The sequence below is a fragment of the Azolla caroliniana genome, unplaced genomic scaffold, assembly GCF_043228905.1.
Source record: "Azolla caroliniana isolate FFs.n. ecotype wild unplaced genomic scaffold, voAzoCaro1.0.p SCAF_3, whole genome shotgun sequence".
Classification (NCBI taxonomy): Eukaryota; Viridiplantae; Streptophyta; class Polypodiopsida; order Salviniales; family Salviniaceae; genus Azolla; species Azolla caroliniana.
This window is the reverse complement of record NW_028230438.1, coordinates 25,086,915-25,107,572: the sequence shown is the minus strand read 5'-3', so window position 1 is coordinate 25,107,572 and position 20,658 is coordinate 25,086,915. Positions and strand designations below refer to the sequence as shown.

Genomic DNA, 20,658 nt, shown 5'->3' with positions numbered 1-20,658 from the left:
TATTAAACTACATTTCACATTGACGCTTATATATTGATCCCTATAGCAGGGAATCTTTTGCAAAATGCTGTTTCGTGTGCCCAAATAAATGCTACTCATAGATACATAGGAACTGACATTAATGTAATATATGCATTTTATCATTTGGCTCATACTGAATTCTACCTACCACAAAATATCTATACATGCTATTAGTGAATGTGTTGCCTTGAATTCAGATCTGATCTCAGAATCCTCTAGTTAAAAATTTGTAGTCGAGTTACACTAGAGCTCTTCAATAGTACCTTATATTTGCCAACAAACACAAATTAGACATAATAAAATTAGACCAATCAAGAGTCATTGGGGTATATTAAAAAGTATACTAGACATTCACACTCCAACTGTGATCACGAACATTTGACACCAGAAAGATTGAGTCATGATATCAACCAAATGATTAAATTTACAGTAAAATATTGGAAAATACCAACCAACTCGTTATGTAAGTGAAGGAGTGGGATTGGGTATCGTTCACAAGATAAATTCTGCGCCTAAATAACACAAGATATCTTTGCACTTTTTTCAAATAATATATATCTTGCATTTCAGACAATTATTAAAAATTAGTGCCATTTGTAACTTTCTGGGACAAATTCTCCTTAATGAAGCATCATTCTTTCTTTTTTCAGTTATTTTTACAGATCAGCCAACACTGACATTGTTTTAGTTCAGACTCCACTGATCTCCAACTACAAAGTTGCAGACGGGTGCAAAGAAACCACCCCAGAAAGCACAGGGCGTGATCTTTCTTTCACGCTACATAAGAACAAGATCCTGAGCAGCAAGAAAAGGCTTCAGCTTAGTGTCTCGAAAGTACTTGTGTACCCCCACAGGCACTACAAATATATAACATACAGTAATAAAGACTAGGTGAGACTAGCTTAGGCATTGTCATAAAGAATTATTACCCCCAATTCTCAGTTTAATGTTTCATTTGGACTAAGGGACATGTTTCCATCTTCAAATTAGTTTATCATGTTGATAAAAACTCTAGAAACTTGGATATGCATCTAAAAGCTTATTCAATTGCTGGAAACTCTGACATTCACAAAAAACGTACCAGGTAATGAAAAATGGAGCTCTATATTTAAACCAATTTTTTCTTTTGTATATATCCTTACCATATGGTATGTAAAACTAGTAGGTTAACGACATTAAATCCTTTTCATTTTCTTTTCCCATCTTTTCCCAAAAGACAGCCTATACACCCCAAAAACTTTGATAGCATTGAATAGTTTTTTCTTTCGCAAAGCTACTTATGGAACCAGGCCTTAAACTTAGGTCAAGCCCCATCACCCAGTTGTCAGAAATGAATGTAATACCCAATTGAGAGAGAGAGACCGGGGGGGGGGGAGGAAGGAATATACAAAAGACCAAACCTTTTGGTGTTATCTTCTCTCCACATCTTCGTGATTAGAGTTTCGCCAGGGAACACATGGAGCATGAAGCGTCCTTGAACACTTTGAACCAACGATGGCTCCCCTTGGCAAAAATGTGTAACTATTGCTCGTACGGCGAATCCCAGTGTGCATAAACCATGTAATATGGGCCTCGGGTATCTGGGAAAGAAAGATATACCATCATTCAAAAACAATAATTTGGCATAAACATTGGTATGTATATGTAGAAAAGAATATAGCACCAATTTCATGATTGGCACATATCCATGTATTTACAGAAAAGGAATATTTCCCAGCATTCAGAAAATTAACTGCATACACATTGGGTATATGGAATTTTCTTGCTTGAATCCTAGGGACAAGGTAATGGGCGTTTGTGGTAATATCTACTATCAATATAGTACTTAATAACCTAATGATCGTGCAAAGAAGGAAAAGCATTCAATATGAGATTTTTCATGTTGGCCCTAAAATAAACACATGTAATACATCACGATTCACCATATTTCTGTTCTTTCCATCCTTCCACCATGCCTATCTGAGTATGCCAAGAAGTATATCATCATCATTATATACACACTCCAAGATGTTGATACTACATTGGTAGTCAGAAATGCTGCTATGGAACATGGCATAACCAAGTCTTCCTACAGATATATAGCTAAGTTTCATTTTAAAGCTCATAAACCATTGCATTCTAGGATCCTTTGGTGAAGCAGAGAAACTAAAGTCAACAAAAAATGCAAATGATTAAAAAATTTATACAGTTTCCTGATGTCAACTTTAGATTTTCTACCAATATACGGGGGAGGAGAAAAGGATTTTATTATCATTCGGGGAGGTTAAATATGACCAATGTGGAAGATTTTTTCATGTATAGTATGTTGAGTTTGGCAAGTGAGTCTCAATGGTCAAGAATATTAATAAATGGGGGGAGAGGAGAGGGGGGAGGGGGGAGGGGAAGAATAAAAACCCGGTAACTTTTGCAACTTCTGGATCAGAATGGATTGGATTGTAGTCTCCAGATAATCGATAAAGCAACGCCTGCAAAAAAATTAGTTACTAAAACACTAAATCCAAAACCGATGTTACCTATCATATGCTATAAAATGACCCAGAATAAACTCTCTAAACCTGATTTTCATGAATGTGATCTTCGTGTAATATAATGTTTGTAGAATCCGAATATAGAACAGGTAGCTTTATTATTTTTGTGACTGAAGGAGAACGGTTTTCATAAGAATACAATTTGGAACCTGGTTTAGAAAATCCTCCTGCTCCTCGTAGAAATAATGTATATCTATATACATTGTTTTCATTGAGTCAATGCAATTGAAGAAAAGCTTTCACAAATATTATTAAACTCATACAAAGAATAGTATTTATATGCATATATATCTCTTGTGGATAGACAAGATTGGTTTACTTGATACATTGGTCTCAAGAAACAAGCAAATTTGACAACTGGTCTACTACAATAAATCTTTTTGCAATTGTATCGCTTTTGTTAGTAGCATTGAGATTTTTCTTCAATGACCATTACCCATTGCCAGAGTTGTAATATTTTAGATAAAAACTTGGTAATGCTTTCTTGTTCATTAAAGATAGTTTAAGTTAAATCATTAACCAGATAAAACCTTTGAATCATTAAACATTTTGATTTTTAGCTACATTGCAACAGGCTCAGAATTTTCATCAGGATCAAAAGAAACCTTTAAATAGAAGAACGTAGGAAAAGGAAAAGAGATTTAGAATCACTTTATTATTAAAGATCATTGGGACATGAAATATACCTGCTCAAACAAAGAGCTTCACCAGTTCCAGCATCCTTACAAATATACTCCAGCTCCAACACAGCTGCTTTTCCTGAAAGAGAAATGACCTCAGATGTTTTCGATGCCAAAAAGATAATATTATATGCTATATTTTGAGCTCAAAAGAAAAATAAATAATAATAACACCTTTGTCATGAAGTTGCGACACTCGAGGATAACAAGACACCTGAAAAATCAGCAGTTTCCCAAGATTGGTCAATTCTTTATAAGAATTAGTGTATTGAATAATTAAAGATCGCGAAATTCTGGGTTGCAGGTAAGCTATGACAGATGTTGAAACAGATATACATTATATAGAGAATAGGTTGTCATGTTAATCCAAATATTACTATTAACAGAATTGGGAGGTGAGTACTTTGATGACCATGTACCAACATTAAAAGACATCAAATATGAGATAGAAAACAAGAAAAAATTTGTTCCATTCCATGAGAAAAGAACATTATGAAAGAAATATTACAAAATGATGTTGATGTTTGGAATGCCTTACTTCTGCACTTGTAGGAAGAGTCTTGTAAATCTCCAAATATTGCTCCCCATGCAACAACTTGCTTGGTTGAAAACTAAAACAAAACGTGGGGAATTTTCCACATATAAAATAACAAATGACCAAAAAATATGCATATAGAGGGAAGCACAAAACCAGGGGAATTTCTGCATATATATCCAAAAGAAAATCTGATTTCTGGTAAAAAAACATATTCACATATGGAAAGACAAGAAAGGGGGAGTTTATCCCCATTTAAAATATAAAAACCAGATTTCCATTAAAAAACATATGCTTATAAATAGAAAGAAAAATCAGGGGAAAGGAAGACAAATTTTCATACCTTAGCCCAGGAATATCAAGAACACTGTCTACAATCTGGGATGGAAATAAAATTGCAAATGTTGGTAATACCTGTAACAGTGCAAAGAATAGATTAGCCTCCAGAAAATTCCTCAGTATGTTTGATTCATTTTTCTAAGTATTAGTAAGTGCTTTACCTTTATTGCCTCTGGACATTCTTGACTATATACATATGAAAGCTCTAATGGATCACAGGGATCTTTCCCACAAGCACCAACCCCCAATGCATAAAGTGTCACATCCCTGAAATCACTCACTCTCTCTCTCTCTCTAGAATTCAAGAGACATAAAGAGAAGCAGTTGACAAATAATACAATACAGCAGCATATCAACAAAGAACCACCATGACTTTCTTTTACCTCCACTCCTTCTCAGGCTACAAGTCAGTCAAGCGCTACACAAGTGGGATCTCAATCAGAATAGTTGAAAGGGGTTACAATAGACTGGGCAGTAGAAATATCTTGTGGATATAGGCCATGGCCCATCACCCTTGTTATCAGTAGATTAAGTCCATTTTCCCCAAGCATCGAAGGTGCTTCCCTTATATTGCAGATTTCGACATATTGGATCCGCCGATTTCAGAAATCTTTCAAAGGCATAAGTTTGAATTTAAGTTCAAAGTTTTAAGTGCTTAGCTACAATATTTAGTTATATTTATTCTGGTTTGTCGTATGAGACAACAAGTTCAGATGCAATCTCGTCTGGTCTCATAGGCCATTTTGGCCTCACATTAAGTACACCCATTCACATTCTTCTTTATGTTAATTATATAATCTTGGTTTCTGAATCTCATGCCCTTCATAATTTTTTCTCAATGCCCTACAACATCATCTCAATGCCCTACAACATCATCTCAATGCCCTTCATAATTTTTTCTACGAAAATGGGTTCACAGTAGATCAACGAAAAACTAAGGCTGTGATCCTCCATACACGAGCACCCAACTGGCCTATAAAATGTCTTCACCCTATCATCAGTGCAAGTTGAAATGGTGGAATCCATTGTATATCTAGGAGCCACATTAACGAGCACAAGTAGGCACTTCTCTGTGACCCAAGCCACCAAGGAAAAACTCACTTGAGAATATGAAGCTCTACCCATGCTAGAACAATGCTACCAGGCACATTTCCAAGAGCCCCATACCAAAATATGGTTATTTCAACACCATGGTTCTTCACACAGGAGTTGGTTATCCCTACAGGAGGCTGCTCCTCACTACAGAGATGCACCACAGCCCAAAGAAATGTCTTACCTCGAATGGAGGACTTTCGAGGGGAGTCAACATCTAGGCAAAACACTTGAAAAAGAAAATCACAAGTCTCATGCAAAATCACACCTCTGTTATAACGAGCCTTACTTCCAGGCATAAATAGAATAGAATGGGATGCACGAGCTAGATACATGCAACTCCACTTGAGCTCCAGATACACGAGAGAGCAACTTCATACAAAGGCAAGCTTTGCAGAGATCACATTGCAAATAGCTCACAAGCAAATGTGAACCACCAAACAAAGCACACTCATCAGGATGCACAATAATGCGATTTTGTACCACCTCTTCATGAGCAAAGACTCGGTGACTTCCTAATGATGCATCAGAAAACACCCAACTCCAACCTCAATCCCAATCAAGGGTCCAAAACTATCACATTGCTATAAAGAAATCTGTTATCACGTTCCCTACCAAACCCCCTTAAAACAACCACCAGAGTCTCGCCCTACAACCTCCATCATCTTCACATCATACAAGGTTGAGAAGGCCATGTGCCTTAAACATTGACCACACCAGATTGCAAGTTGAAGACCTCATCTATGTAGTAAGCACAATTGCTCCTATCCTCCATACATGTTCAATAAGGCCTTGTTATTGGGCCTTCTTTGTTGGAGGGTGTCAGCTCCAGACCTACACTCTCTTTCATCTTTATTATCTCTGTTCTACATTCTCTCTCTTCCCAGATTCTTCTCTCTCTAGAATCTACAACGCTTTAAATGCCTTTTCTCTCTTCCACTTTTTCCAAGATACTCCGTGTTATTCCTAGTTTATTGTACCTGTTTGGTAGTACAAGAGTCACTTAACTACCAAACAACCGTTTCACCCACTTTCCCCAATTTTGTATAAATAGGCTATACCGGCCTCTTTTGTAAAGACTTTTACTTTTGTTGCTACTCACAAACAAGCTCTACTCTTTGGCTGTGTCTCTACTCTTTGCAACCATTTTTCTACTGCTGTCTAACAGCCTTATCACAGCTTGGCTGTGTCTATTTTGTTCTAACAACTGTTCCGCTGCTGCTATTAACAGCTTTTCTCATATTCCTAACTTATGGACCATGTACATGATCATGCCTATCCATAAGTCACGGAACCCCCTCCAATCAGAAACCTAATAGACTATTATGACCGGACATACATTTACCAAACTTAATGGAGATGCTCAACACTAATGCCAAGGACAAAGAGATGAGACCCCTAGGTCAAACAGGATATAGGAGACCATTCCCTATTACCAACTACAACCTTGTATTACATCTCTTGGTAGATCAAGCAAAGGCACAAAAGAAGTGATCGTATGGATTCTTTGTAGATTTCTACACAGCCTTTGATACTATACCAAGGGAACTGTACTTTGCAGATTTCCAGAAGGCCTTTGCATATGTTTAGACCGATACGGAAACTTGTGCTTTTTGCATAGAGGAGGTGTTCAACTTGTAGTCCAGGGGTGATATCAGAGGTAATCATAGTTCCTAATATTTGCATACGTCCAATCTGGTAGACATATACGAACGTTTGTATACGTTCGCATATAATATGTGATATTCCTTTTCCATTTTATTTTTCTTTACTGAGAAGGAGGCCGAACGAACCATTTAGGCTCCTCTTGCTGCGTTTGGAGAAAATAATAATTGTGGCTAGGATCAGCGGGCGATTGAGATGTGGGTTCCGATAATTAAGTGCTTTTAATTAAGCTCAGGATCAATGCAAGAAATCAAAAACAGAACTGTAATCAGATGTGGTTTCTGGTAATGAAGAAGTGCCTTTTAATGGGCTGAAAGCTTAGGATCAAAGAGAGACCTGTAATTAAAGGGTAAATGATGAGATCAATGAGATAATCAGGAGAATTAATGAGGTAACCAGGAGATTGTGCAGGTGTTAAGCATTTTAATTGGCTAGTAAAATGCATAGGAATTTGAGCTACACTCTGTGCATAGAATAACCATGGAAAGAAGAAGAGTTTAAATACAAATAGTAAAAGCAGAGTGATGATTTATATAACATACACACAAATATATATAAATATATATATATTGCTTTTTCCTAATAATGAACTCTAATGGGTGCTTGCCAGTTGCGACTTTATAAGCATTTGGTTTTCTTTTTGTAATGTAGAGAAAAAACTTTGATAATGGCATATGCGTGCAATATGGACTATATACATTTTCTTCATGATTACATTGGCTTTGTTTCCCTAGATACTAGAGAGTCTTTTTGTATGAATGGATTTCAATCATACTTGGAGCCATTTCACGTATGAGTATGATACGAATATTCATGTATGAGTATGGCACGAATGGGAAGTACAGCTAGAACTATGGAGGTAATCACAAGCACCATTAATGCGAGGCAAGGACGTCTCTCCCCTAGCCTATATGGACTGTACAGTGATGCGGGGGCAAACCACAACACTCATGGAGGCAGTGAAGAACATGAACTGTGCCATTACCCAATCAATGGGCATATAGGTCATACCATTGCCAAATCATGGAGATCATTGCTTGCCAGTTATAATCCACACAACACCTAGACGCACTTGTTGAGTTTCATCATGATCTTATTTCCCGCACCAACCAACCTTGGATACGATGTCCAATCACCATCACCCAACCCACACATATTAGTTATGCACTTCAGTCATAAACTATACCCAAAATCATTTCACCACATGCACTAAGAACATGATCACAGAGATTAAGGAAACCTAGAGCTTCTATTTTTGTTTCAGTACGGATTAACGTGAATCATCAATATTTGTAATCATGATTTTTATCTCATAAGCAAAAAAGCGCTTTCATAGAGAGTTTCGTTTAGTCAAGTTACAAACACCATAAATGCTCATACTTCTTGACACAATATCACTTTCCATTGAGATCATGGCCATGGAAAGGTTCCAAAAAATGCAAACAAGTTCCTAGGATCGCATGGGAAGCGAGTATAAGAATTCAAATATACAGAAAAAAAAATTGATTCCAAAATGGGTGGGAACTTCTGCATATCAGTTAGAGATTGCGGTAGACAGATATGCACAAATACCTCTAAAAGAAAGAATTTTCCAACTGTGTCATCAAGGAGTGGAATATGAAGAACATTGTTTGTTGTTGTACTGTTCTTTAACAAATAAGAGGGAGATTTTCTTTCTAGAACTCAAGAGAAACTGAAAGAAGTTGTTGAAGAACAGCACCATAGCCACACAAGCTTATCAACAAAGAACAATCACCGCTTTATTTAGCCTCATCACTCCTACTCATGCTACGAGTCAATCAAGGACCATACAAATGGGCTTCCAACCAGCACATTGCAAACAGGTTACAATAATTCGGACAATAACAAAGTGTCATGCACATCGGCCCCGACCTCGTGGACCACAATCTCACAACCCTTGTCATTGATAGATAAAGGCCATCGTATCCCACCATCGCACGTGCTTCCCTTGCTTCAGAGACCTCTCCATTCTGGATTGACCTATGCTAGAGATCTTTCAAAGACAAAAAGTACAATATTCTGACTTGAGAATCTTACTTGTATGGATTACGAGATTCTTTTGTCAAGTCTTAATTCTATTTCTATTTATTTTTTTACTTAGTTACAATTCTTTTGGTTTGTTGTTCTCAAAGATGAGACAACATTTTAAGATGTAATCTCTTGCTTGGTCTTATAGGCCATTTTGACCTCTTAATAGACATTATATATCTTTCTTTCTTTCTCTTTCAAGGGTTGATTACAGAAGTTTGACGAAATAACAAAAGCTCAGGGACGTTTGGGGAAATAAAGAAAAAACCAGGAGTACCAAGGAGTTTTGCACTGATATCAGTAATAAAACTAAGTTGATAGAGCCAGTTCTATAGAGTATATACCAGTAAACTTGCAGAATAGAGAAACTCGTTCTAATAACTAGTTGAATAGAAAAGCTACTGACCTTTCGGTATAGCTGTACTTTCCCTGCATCAATATAGACAAGAATATGTATGAAGTGAGAAATATCTTGAGAAAGCAATGCAAATAATCACTAAACAACTATAAAAACATTCAAACGTCTAATGGAAAACCATAAGTCAACAATGTTTGAAAATTTAATGGATAAGCATATAAAAATAACTCTTATTTATATGGAGTAGCATAATCAGCAATCACAAGCACCAACTTTTCAATCGATTAATGTGGTGCAGTGCAAAAGCGGTCCTTTCCACGACTAATGTGGTACTTACACTATTAAACCGGTACTTACCACTCTTACAATTGGACTTATCACTGGTAAAGTGGCACATATCACAACTACACTTTTACTTATCATTATTAAAGTGGTATTTACCATAATCATAATATTAGCATGACACAGATGATCTAGATTTGCAGCTTTCATGGTAACTTCAAATCATATTACTATTTGAATATCAGATATATGGACAACGATATTACTCAAAATTCTTATCTGGATTTGTGCCCTATTTCACCTTAATGATACCTAGAAACCACCTATAAGGTAGTAGCATGAATAAGCGATCAAAAAACCAACTTTATGGCTAAATACAATTCATAATTCCCATTATTGAGCACGATATATATATATATATATATATATATTGAGAGAATAATAAGAAGAGTTAAAAAAGAATAAACTTGTAATTATTATATATATATATTGAGAGAATAATAGTAAAGAGTTAAAAATGAATAAATTTGTAATTACTAAGACAGAAAAAAAACTGAAACCCCCATGTGAAACAATTGAAAACAGAGCCAAAAAAATCGACAGACTATTCAGGATTAAAAGAACAACAGAGATAAACATCAAAATAAGGAGAGGAACCAAACCTCAGGTAAGCTGTGAGACAGCACGGAATCGGGATCGATGCGAGACTCCATTTTGTAAATCGGAAATTTGAATAAGAAATTTCTTTGAACAAAAGAACCAAACAAAGAAGCACACAGACAATGTAAAATATAACACACAAAACTCTCTTAATAAAGAATCACAAACTAGACATAGTCACATATGTGTATATATATATATATACCCTTGCAGTTTGTTTTATCTCCCAAAATGGCCTCTAACATTGACCCACCTCCAAAGAAAGGAGGATGTCTTGGCCGCTATACAAGGGAAACATGAATTGAATCGATAGTCCGGACAAAGTTAGGGGGGAGCGGATTCGCCTCCAAAGAGAACATAAAAACATCCGAATACAAGAGAAACATGAATTGGATCGACCACTCGGAGAAAGTCAGAAATCATTTGAATTTAGTAAAAGATGAACTGAATCGACCATCTGAAGAATGCATGGGATGTGGATTCACCTCCAGAGATCACTTAAAATCATTTGAATACAAGGGAGACACGAATTGTATCGACCATGCCGAGAGAAGGTCATAGGTGGGTTGGATCCATCTATGGGATATCACATAAAACATTCATTGTTACCTCATTTGGCACTTGACCGAGGTCACCATTTGAGGAAATAAAGAAATACTCAAGGGCTCTTTCGGAGTTTTCCCTCGTAGCTATATGTACTCTAGTTGGTTGTATCCAGTTAAACCTTCATTAACTCTTTGGACATTTATCATGATATCATTGATGTCTCCAAAATTTTACCATAATGCTCCCGATCTTCAACCATTCTTGAAGGGGTATTCTTCTAGTTATCTTTTTAAGAAGTGAGGGCTATTCTAGTAAATATCCAAAAAAATTACGGGTGTTTTGCCTTTCTATTTTACATGGGTTTGTTTTAGTTATGTTTCCCCGCTAGATTTCATCTTTCTCTAATTGGTCTCGAATGAAATACATGTTTATCTCGACATTCGCAAATACGAGATGCTTTGCCTCGTATTTTGCTTTTGCACGTGATGTGGTTTTTCTTAGCCATGGATTTGTTGATTGTGCTATGTATTTAATATGGGCCTAGTCTTTTTATGCACATAACTTTCCCAAATATCTAGCTCTATTTCAAGGAACACATTTTCTCTACTTTAGATAATGGCAAAGATCCTGGAATGACAAGCTCCCTATCTATATAAATTATGTCATATTTGCCTTCTCAATAAAAGCCCTTGCTGCTAAGTTCCACTACCTTTATTTAATAGGGTTATGATGTTTTTAGACTCATTTTTTTGCTTATGCATTACATGTTGAAATATAGAGGGATGATGGTGTTGGCCTCCTTACCTTGTCGAGCACAAGAGAAGCCTTGGCTTCCTTTCGCGGTCCTTTAGAGAGACAAGTGATGAAATTTATACAACTTAATTCTTGATGTAGCTCCATCCCCACTTATGGATGCCATAAAATAGCAATCATGCCCCTCATTAAGATAAGAAAATTTAGCATTTCAACAATTAATTTGTATCGATACAATAGAAGGTAATAGGCAATTTTGGTTTAAATAGTTGGAATCAACAAAATATGATCCACAACTAATTAACTATTTATGCATCTACAAATCAATAAGCTATTTATAGTTGATATAATCAGCTATAAACTATCGATGCATGCGGAGATTACCGCTCATGTGAGTTTTTGAGGTAAGTTCCCTCAAGTAAAGGCACCCAATCATTAGCTAGTAATTAAAACATATTTAATAATGACATAAATACTTAATAAATACATTCGATAATAAATGTTCGACACCATCGATCCAATGGAGCTTTGCTTCTTGTGAAGTTTCATAGTGCATGTGGCACGTGTGAATGGGTTTAGAATTGAGAACTTGCTTAAATTTTAAATCCTAGTTTCCACTACCCACACATTTAGATACAAGAGTTTGAGGTGGATATAGTATGGAGAGGTGGATGGTGGCAACATGAATACCTTATATATATATAGATAGATAGATAGATAGATAAAGAGAAAGGGGAGAGAGATTGCATCCTAGGTATGTAGATTCAAGGTCAACAATTTTAATAAAAGCCATTAGAGGGGACTCCTTTACTAATGTTGCCTTATATATATTATGTGATACATTGATATATAGATACCATGTCAACACCACCACAAAAGTCTTTAGATGGTGACTTGATTAATATTACCTTTTCTATGCAAACTAGCGACTCGTGAGATAACCAGTGCATTGTTGTGAGTCGTGAGTCGTGACCAACTCCCAACACAAATGTGATCACATTCGATGATTAGTGACAAATTAAAATGGGAGGTTTACATCCCCTGCACAAATCTCAAGAAAGAGATTACAACGAATCTTCGTTGTGTCATCAAACTCTACCGTGAATTTAAAAAATGGCCCAAATTTGATCTATTGGTAAATTGAAATCCATACTTCATCAATTTGTTTATTCAGCTGATAGGAGTTTTATTAACCTATAAAAATATGAATCATATCCCTCCAAAATTTGGGGATGATCATTTGTTGACGAAATGAATTTGTTTTTTAGTAATGGTGGATAACTAGCATCCACGTGTCAACGAACTCTTTTTGTGGGGCACGAGGGAGTATGTCATGCAAATGCTCAATGGAAAGAGCCAACAAAAATAATTTGTAGCGCATATAATATAGTTTACTTTATATCGATACATACGCGGCATTCAAATAATAAGCACTCTTTTTAGGGGGGCTAACTCTATTAATATAACCTTAACATATATATTGTGTTTTACCCAATAATTATATATGGTATGTGAATGTGAAATTTATGTCTCTTAGATAGGAGGACTTGATTCCATTTTCCTTAATATATACATTGTGTGGTTTGTGGATGGAAGACGAAGAGGGAGATGTAACATATAAGCTCCCTAATGCCCAAAACAATACCTTTGTTTGATGATATGACTAGAATACAAAGGAGATTATGGGACAACGTGACACACACAACCTAAATGCTAGACATTTTGAAGACAAGGGCCACAAAGAATCTTTGTAAAGTCTTGATCTCTTAGAGTGCCTTCGTAATGGGTTCTTTTTCTTCTATAAATCCTTCATTTGTTGGCGGGCATGAATGATAGATGGGAAGATTTTTTTATGCTTTTGGGTGTGTATTTTATGAACCTAGAATGTGATTGCTCTAGTGGGCATTGATCGGTGTGCTCCTTCAAACACTAAGACACTGGGATTCAAGTTTCATCCCTTTTCTATTTTAACAATCTTGACCATAGTACGTAATATACTCGAATGCATTGGCATTCATTCTTTTTTCATACGAATGAAACGAATGTGTATATTATCAAAACATGCTTATGTTTTTTTTTCACAGTTTTTACGTTACTTTCTTACCTTAAAATAAAATTTACCATATAATAAATAATGAATACAAAAGTATGGTATTTACCATACTTCAAAAGGGTGTTTACCATTCTCAAAATATTCGCGAATGCGAATGCACGTATGGTTCATACTATGATCTTGACTATTAACATTCTGATAAATCATGGCAAATGGAGAAAGACACAAAAATATGTATAAATATGGAAGCTTGAAAATGACATTAGGTTGGGGGCATGAAAGTCCATACTTGTCTATGATAGCATGTGAACTTATATATCAAGTGTACCAAAACTAGGGGTGCATTCAAAATGACATATTAACAACGTGATCATTCTAATTAAATGTTTTGTTTTAACTTTTCCTAAACATGGTTGTGATTTTTGGGCCCTTTCATTGCGCTTTCATGAAGCATGCACGTTAGAATTCATGCAATTATTTACACATATATGATAAGCTCACTTGACACTAATAACAACTCCATCAATATTATACATGGGACATCAATAAAGTGCCCAAATCTTGGTTTTTGTCAAAGTTATTCGATCATCAATATTAGTCACCCACGTTACCATTCTAGTCTTACAAATTACAATTTGAAATCCATATAAAATGTTAGGTCAAACAATTAACTTGTTGCATGCACATTTGTGGTTGTATTGCTAACATTGTCAACCTATCGAGTGTTGCCACACACGTCACAAGAGCAACCTTTTTGTAGTTTAAAGCACAAATTAAAGGATTTTGATTATCTAAATGCCTACGTGCATTGCTAACAAAAAACACAAGATGTGTTATTGCACATCAATGAATCGTGGTGCAATAATATGTTGCAACGTAGTATCCCATTGGTGAGAGCACAAATGTCGTGTGCATAAAAAAAACATAGATAGAATAAGTGAGAGGATCGCTCACACAAACTAATGTTGTTAACCATTGCTCAAAGTCATAACAATTTTCCATAGTTGGTTGGTGTGATTTATGACATGTTTTTTGACAATATATCATACCTAAACGCGTAGAGAATTATTGAGAATACATTTATTTCATCAAGACGCACAAAAACATGCATCATATACATATAGTTTGTTTATTTATTTAATAATAACACTTTATATTACAACTCCCTAGTGAGGTGAGAACTCTCAAATAAATAGTAATGCACATTGTTATGCTTCAAAGCACTCAAAGAATATGGGTCTTACTTAAACAACATGCATTGTAGTTGGTCAAGACGAAGATGTGTATACATGTTTTTGACAAACTTGCTCTCTTGAAAATCTATAATATGGGCCCGTGTCAAGGAGATAAAGATTTGGTTTCTTTAGGCAACTCCATTGATCAGGATATAAATTATTTGGTGAGCTTGGGCTTCATATACACACGTGGTTTGAAACATCTCCTATGTATAATATGCTCTCAAAATCCTCAAGAACAACAAGAGACGCACATATGGCAGACAATTACAATGGGTTCACACATTTGCAATGGTACAACATACTTCGCTCAATGAGATTTCCACAATAGATGCCCAACCCACATCATGACTTCCCCTTGGTTCATTTGACATATTTTTAGTTCCAGTGGGCATGTTTTGGATTCTCGTAACCATACACTCAAATTAATCAACATCTTGAATAATTGTACCTCATCATTTCAAAATCTTGTTTGTACAATAACAATATTGGGCTCAAGTGCAAGCTACAATGGAAATCTTTTATTGTGTCAAGTTATATGACATTAAGAAGAAGTTATGTATTTTATGGTCATTTGACACATTTCATGGACCATGAGATGCTTCATCTTGTAGTTATGAAAACTCTTCCAATTGCGGAGCAATCCATGGAGTTCAATTTTAGTAATGCCATTGCTAAATGTTTCGTTACATTCATGAATTGTTCCATCGAGACCTTGTTAATGAGCTCAACACTCAATACCCTCTATTAGAAGAAATCATCGGGGCTTATATGTTTTCATAACACCACCATCACTACAACCAAGAATAACAATGTTGTAGCATAGAGTCCAACATTAGCCATACGTATAAACAATAATGTAAAGGTTCAAGGTATTGTTGTTAAAAACCAAAAAGAGCCAAAAACAAATTTGGAATCGATGAGGAAACATTTGTACTATAGGGAAGGGATAAGTTGTGAAAAAATGTTGTGTGGGGGGAGAAGTGCAGTGTAGACAAAAAATTTGGTTTTGCCTCGTATGAGGTGCAAAAGCAAATTTGATTTGATCGTAACAAATGCAAAACATGCAAGGTCCCAAGTAGATATCCCTAGAGAAATAAACACTCGTTAAGAGATAACGAATTACACTCTAACACACTCACTTGCACACACACACATGTGCAATGTGAGTATATGCACTATTGCACTTCTTACCAACAATGATATCATTTTATAAAATTTCCAATAATGGGCCTTATATTAAGTGGTCTACATCATTGTCTGCAATATATTCCACATGTTTACATCCACAGTTTTATCTTATCCATTTATCAAGGGGGGCCTAGTTTCTAAGGCATTTGGAATCTCACCTTTTATGACAATTTCACTATTCACGACCGACAACTTAACATTGATAGAGGATGCACACAATCTCTCCTTTTAATACGAGTTTAGAATTTCACAAGCTGAAAGCTAGAAGCTATAATGTTTCCCTCCAATTGACTGTGATAATAACTAGTTGGATGTGACCGAAAGATAGAATGTAAAAACGGGGTCCAATTATGGATGAATGGCATTTCCTTAAATTGTGGCTTTATGAACTCATTTTCCACGATCCAGCAAAAGGCTTACAGGCAATAAGAGGCCGTGCCACACATTCCTTACGCGGTGTCGAAAACTACATAAAACATGGCTTCATCATCGACACAAAAAGTCGTAGGATTCTTATCCTTACGATTGACATGCTCTCTACCAAAAAGTCGTAGGAAAACGATCCACATATGCTATATATGGTTAAGTGGGTAACAAGATCATTTCTTTACATGTGGTTGGTTGGGCACGAGCTCGCACCCACTCGTTGCAAACCTCCAACATTTGTTTGTCTAGAAACATATTGAACCTCCTATATATCTCGTTAGAAACATTTTAGCCTTAAAATTGTTGTTGGAAATATAGTTCATCACAAGGTTGACGAACTAGCATTATTGGCGATGTGGATGTGTCTAGTATCATAAATGAGCCAGTTTTACTATTTCATGATATATATATGTATCAAGATTAAAAAGGCCATTAAATATGACACAATAAATGTGGTGCATGGTTTCTACATTGTTGCTTTTTAAAAGTAAAAGCAATGTCTACTTTTCAGCTAGACACGCCGACCTTGGTAAATTTGTGAAATTAATGGAATACACAAAATACCCTTTACGGCATGACACCTACGCTTAAAGGGTGCGTGCAAGGGGCTAAGATGAACATGAACTTTTGTTGCTTTTTTCTTGTCCTCTAAATCTCGTTAATTAGTTAGCCAAGTATTCTACCGTTTTTATAGTGTTAATCACTTTATAAAAATTGTACTAGCTATCCAAATAATTGTTGATTCAAACACATTTTATTGTGGAAGGTTGATATATTAGCCATGCCATTGTTACGTTTAGGCCAATTTCCTTCAATGCTCTTTTGATTTGGGGTCCAACAAATGCTAATACCCACATAGATGGAGCATAGCCCCCCCCCCCCTCCCCCCTTCTCATGGTTTGAGCCAATTGCAAGAATTCGTCATTGGTTCCTCTCCTTTAATACAACAATGTCATGACAAGTCATGAAAAAGTTAACAAACACAATTCGATAATTAATGATTCTAAATGAGTAACAAGGCAACTAGTGTCTTATTGAAAGAGCATCAAAGGCTTACTTTGCGAGTTTTACAAATTTGACACTTACGCATTGCCTCCATTTCCCGATAACCCACAAATTGATTAGATTAAGGCAAATACATTGCAATTTTGTTATGATGATGAGGTTCATTAACAATGTATTCAAAATGCGTCTACGACATCTTATGATTTGTCTAAATAATGTAGCCTAATGGAACATACAATATGTCTTAGGGCCCCTAAATTTACGCTTATGTATTGACATTTTATGTCGCATGATCTTGATTCTCAAATACAAAGTGATTAAATGGCCTCTAGCTAAGACAAGTGCTTACACACAACTTAGGCATGTTGTTTATTGTTATACTTAAATATGAGCTTAATCTCAATTACATTGTGCCATATTGAGAACCATGGGACATACTCCTAATTTTCAAAAACCATACAACTCTTTTTAAGTATATTAATTAATTTTAGGGTCCAAAGTGTCCTTTTTTTGGGTGCTTAATCTTGGTTGCGATATCATTTAAGGGCATATCTTAACTCTCACGAGTGTCCGCCTTTGCATTTTTCCTCCCTCCTAAACACGATAAGAGGTGGGCCTTGGGGAAGCTTTGAAATCCCCTTTCGAAGCATTAGGCCCCTTGAGGGGTATTTCCATAAATTTGGAAAATCCTTGTAGGGCGAGCGAGGGTACACTGTACTACTACTACGACCATTTCTCATAAATACATATATACATAATACATACACCATTACACATGTACATACACACATACACATACATATACATATACATACACACATACACATATATATACACACATATACATACATATACATGCTCGTGACTAACTACTACTAAAAATTTAAGAGGGTGACTGAGGGAATCGCGGGTGCAACATGTCGCAACGTTGATGGCGCATTTGATCTCCACGGTCCAATGTGAATAAAAAGCTGCCAACGTCTGTCACCAGAAGCCTGACTCTGTCACAAGAAGCCCGAAACTCTAACAACCTTTGTCACTGGGAGCCCGACTCTATCACAAGGAACCCTGCTGTCTGACAACCTCTGTCACCAAGAGCCCGACTCTATCACAAGGAGCCCCGCTCTCTAACAACCTCTGTCACGAGGAACCCAACTCTGTCACAAGGAGCCCTGTTGCCTGACAACCTCTGTCCCTCGGAGCCCGACTCTTTCAAAAGGAGCCCTGTTGCCTGACAACCTCTATCATTAGGAGCCCGACTCTGTCAAAAGGAGCCCCGTTGTCTGCCAACCTCTGTCACCAAGAGCCTGACCGACTCAAGGCAAGAGCTTGGTTTAGAAACAAACATCAAAAAGTCCAAAAAATTGTAAGTGTACAACAAATATTTGCCACGGCAATGATACATAAAATTACTCAAAAAAACCTAAACTTCCAATTGCTCTCAAAACCTAAAATTTAAAACAAAAAAATCACACAAACTTATATCTCCAAGCTTCAAATAACAAATCAACGTAATCATTCAAATAAAAAGTCTTGAATAAAATATTAGAACGTCAAATATTGATAATGGGAATAATCCAAGCCTTGGAAGCCTAAAATGAAATATGAATACACACATTACATTTAACAATTATGGCTCATGTCCGGATGATGGCAAAATGCAACCACAAAATTTACAACATGTAACAATCGAGTCTCTTGAAGTCAAGGTCAAGCCATCGCAACGCAAACACTGAACCATCTCATGGTCACATATTGGCAATCGCCTCCTAGCCCGACTTGCACCTCTTTGCAGTTTTCCGATGTGGGATTTGGAAGTGTTTGGGGAGCTGGCAATAAGTTATTGCGAGATGCCTATTATTGTGAGATGCCTATTGTTGCGCTTCTTTTGGCACTGATTTGTTGGTTACGATTTATTGATCAACCATCTTCTTCATTGGTTGATCTTGGTGCACCAACACGATACACCTTCTCAATCATATCTTCCAATGTTTGTATACATTCCAAAATAGTTGCACGATCAAAGGTTCCTAACCCTTGCTTGAGACATTGAAGTGCTTCCTCGGTCGTTTGTATTTTGGACTTCAATGATTCAATCTCTAATTTTGTGGGGTTTGTCTCCCCGACTCATTCTACCTCTGTCTCCACTTCTATTTCTGTATTATGGTCCATTCACATTTGCGTTGCATGATCTATAAAAGGCGATGAGCCACATAAATGTGGCATATGCCTCTCAATAATCATTCGAATACCGAGTAAATGCTTACATTTACTCGCAAGGTCTTGGCAATCACAATATGAGCATTAGAGTGAGACATTATACCATAGAATGGGAATTATCATGCTCAATATTCTAAACCAATATCAGATTTAGTCCACAATATGCATTGTGGAAGTATCATTGAGATACCTTTCCAATATTCTCTCGACGTCTTTAAGTTAGAACCTTTGATCCCTACAAATTGCACAAGGTGCAAATCGACCACTCTCTTCTTCTTTTTTTAGTAACACTTTTATTACTAGTGGGAAACCTCAAAGTGAGGTGAAAACCCACGAAGAATAAAGAAAAATATACAAGTGTCGATTAGACACTTAAGAGCTTAAAAGCACTCAAAGTAAAGATTGTAAATTTGTAGTGTGATGTCTCTAAGTTGCAAACAATCAAATAGAGATTGCTTAAAGAAGCTAACTTCATTCAGTTGGTTTCCATCAAATACCTTATTATCGTGGGCTGTCCAAATGGTCTAGAGTGCCCAAAATCGACCATTCTCACATATTTCTTGTCGTTGTTTGCACCACTCTATGACTATTCCTCTGATACAAGTGCCAGTTTCATTGTCCCCGATTAAGACATGCACAAGGTCAGTAATTGGTCGGTTTATTCTTCCTCTCAAGGATGTATATTTGATAAACTGCCAATGTCTTTCCACAATATTGGTAGTGCCAACATGTCCGTAGTTGAACATTCTACCAAACTTGGGCCAAAGTTTCCTCCACACATATGTCAAACCACGCCACCCTCCTATTATATATTGCCAAACACCTGGCGTGTCTCCATATTCTGCTTTTAACTCCTCACACATCGCATTGAATGTGGATTCAGTAATGCATTGCATCAGTTGGCACATTCGTTGATAAAAGATGGGTTCTCGTAGTTGTACTTACTTTTGGCAACAAGTTGTCCACTCATGATTTTTTGGCGTGAAACAGAGACAACAAAGTCTACAATGTGTTTGCGAC

At 36.3% G+C, this 20,658-nt stretch overlaps 1 protein-coding gene across 1 annotated transcript; it reads right to left on the bottom strand.

Moving 5' to 3' along the window:
• Positions 1 to 538: 538 nt before the first annotated feature.
• Positions 539 to 10,359, bottom strand: ECH2 (enoyl-CoA hydratase 2). The gene is made up of 11 exons (XM_087317311.1): positions 10,212 to 10,359; positions 9,316 to 9,338; positions 4,265 to 4,370; positions 4,108 to 4,178; positions 3,768 to 3,840; positions 3,404 to 3,443; positions 3,236 to 3,308; positions 2,577 to 2,742; positions 2,416 to 2,486; positions 1,422 to 1,601; positions 539 to 816 (listed from the first exon to the last, which is right to left on the bottom strand). Exons 1-11 carry the CDS (start codon positions 10,260 to 10,262, stop codon positions 732 to 734), a joined length of 939 nt encoding a protein of 312 aa, XP_087173437.1. The 5' UTR covers positions 10,263 to 10,359; the 3' UTR covers positions 539 to 731.
• Positions 10,360 to 20,658: the final 10,299 nt, after the last annotated feature.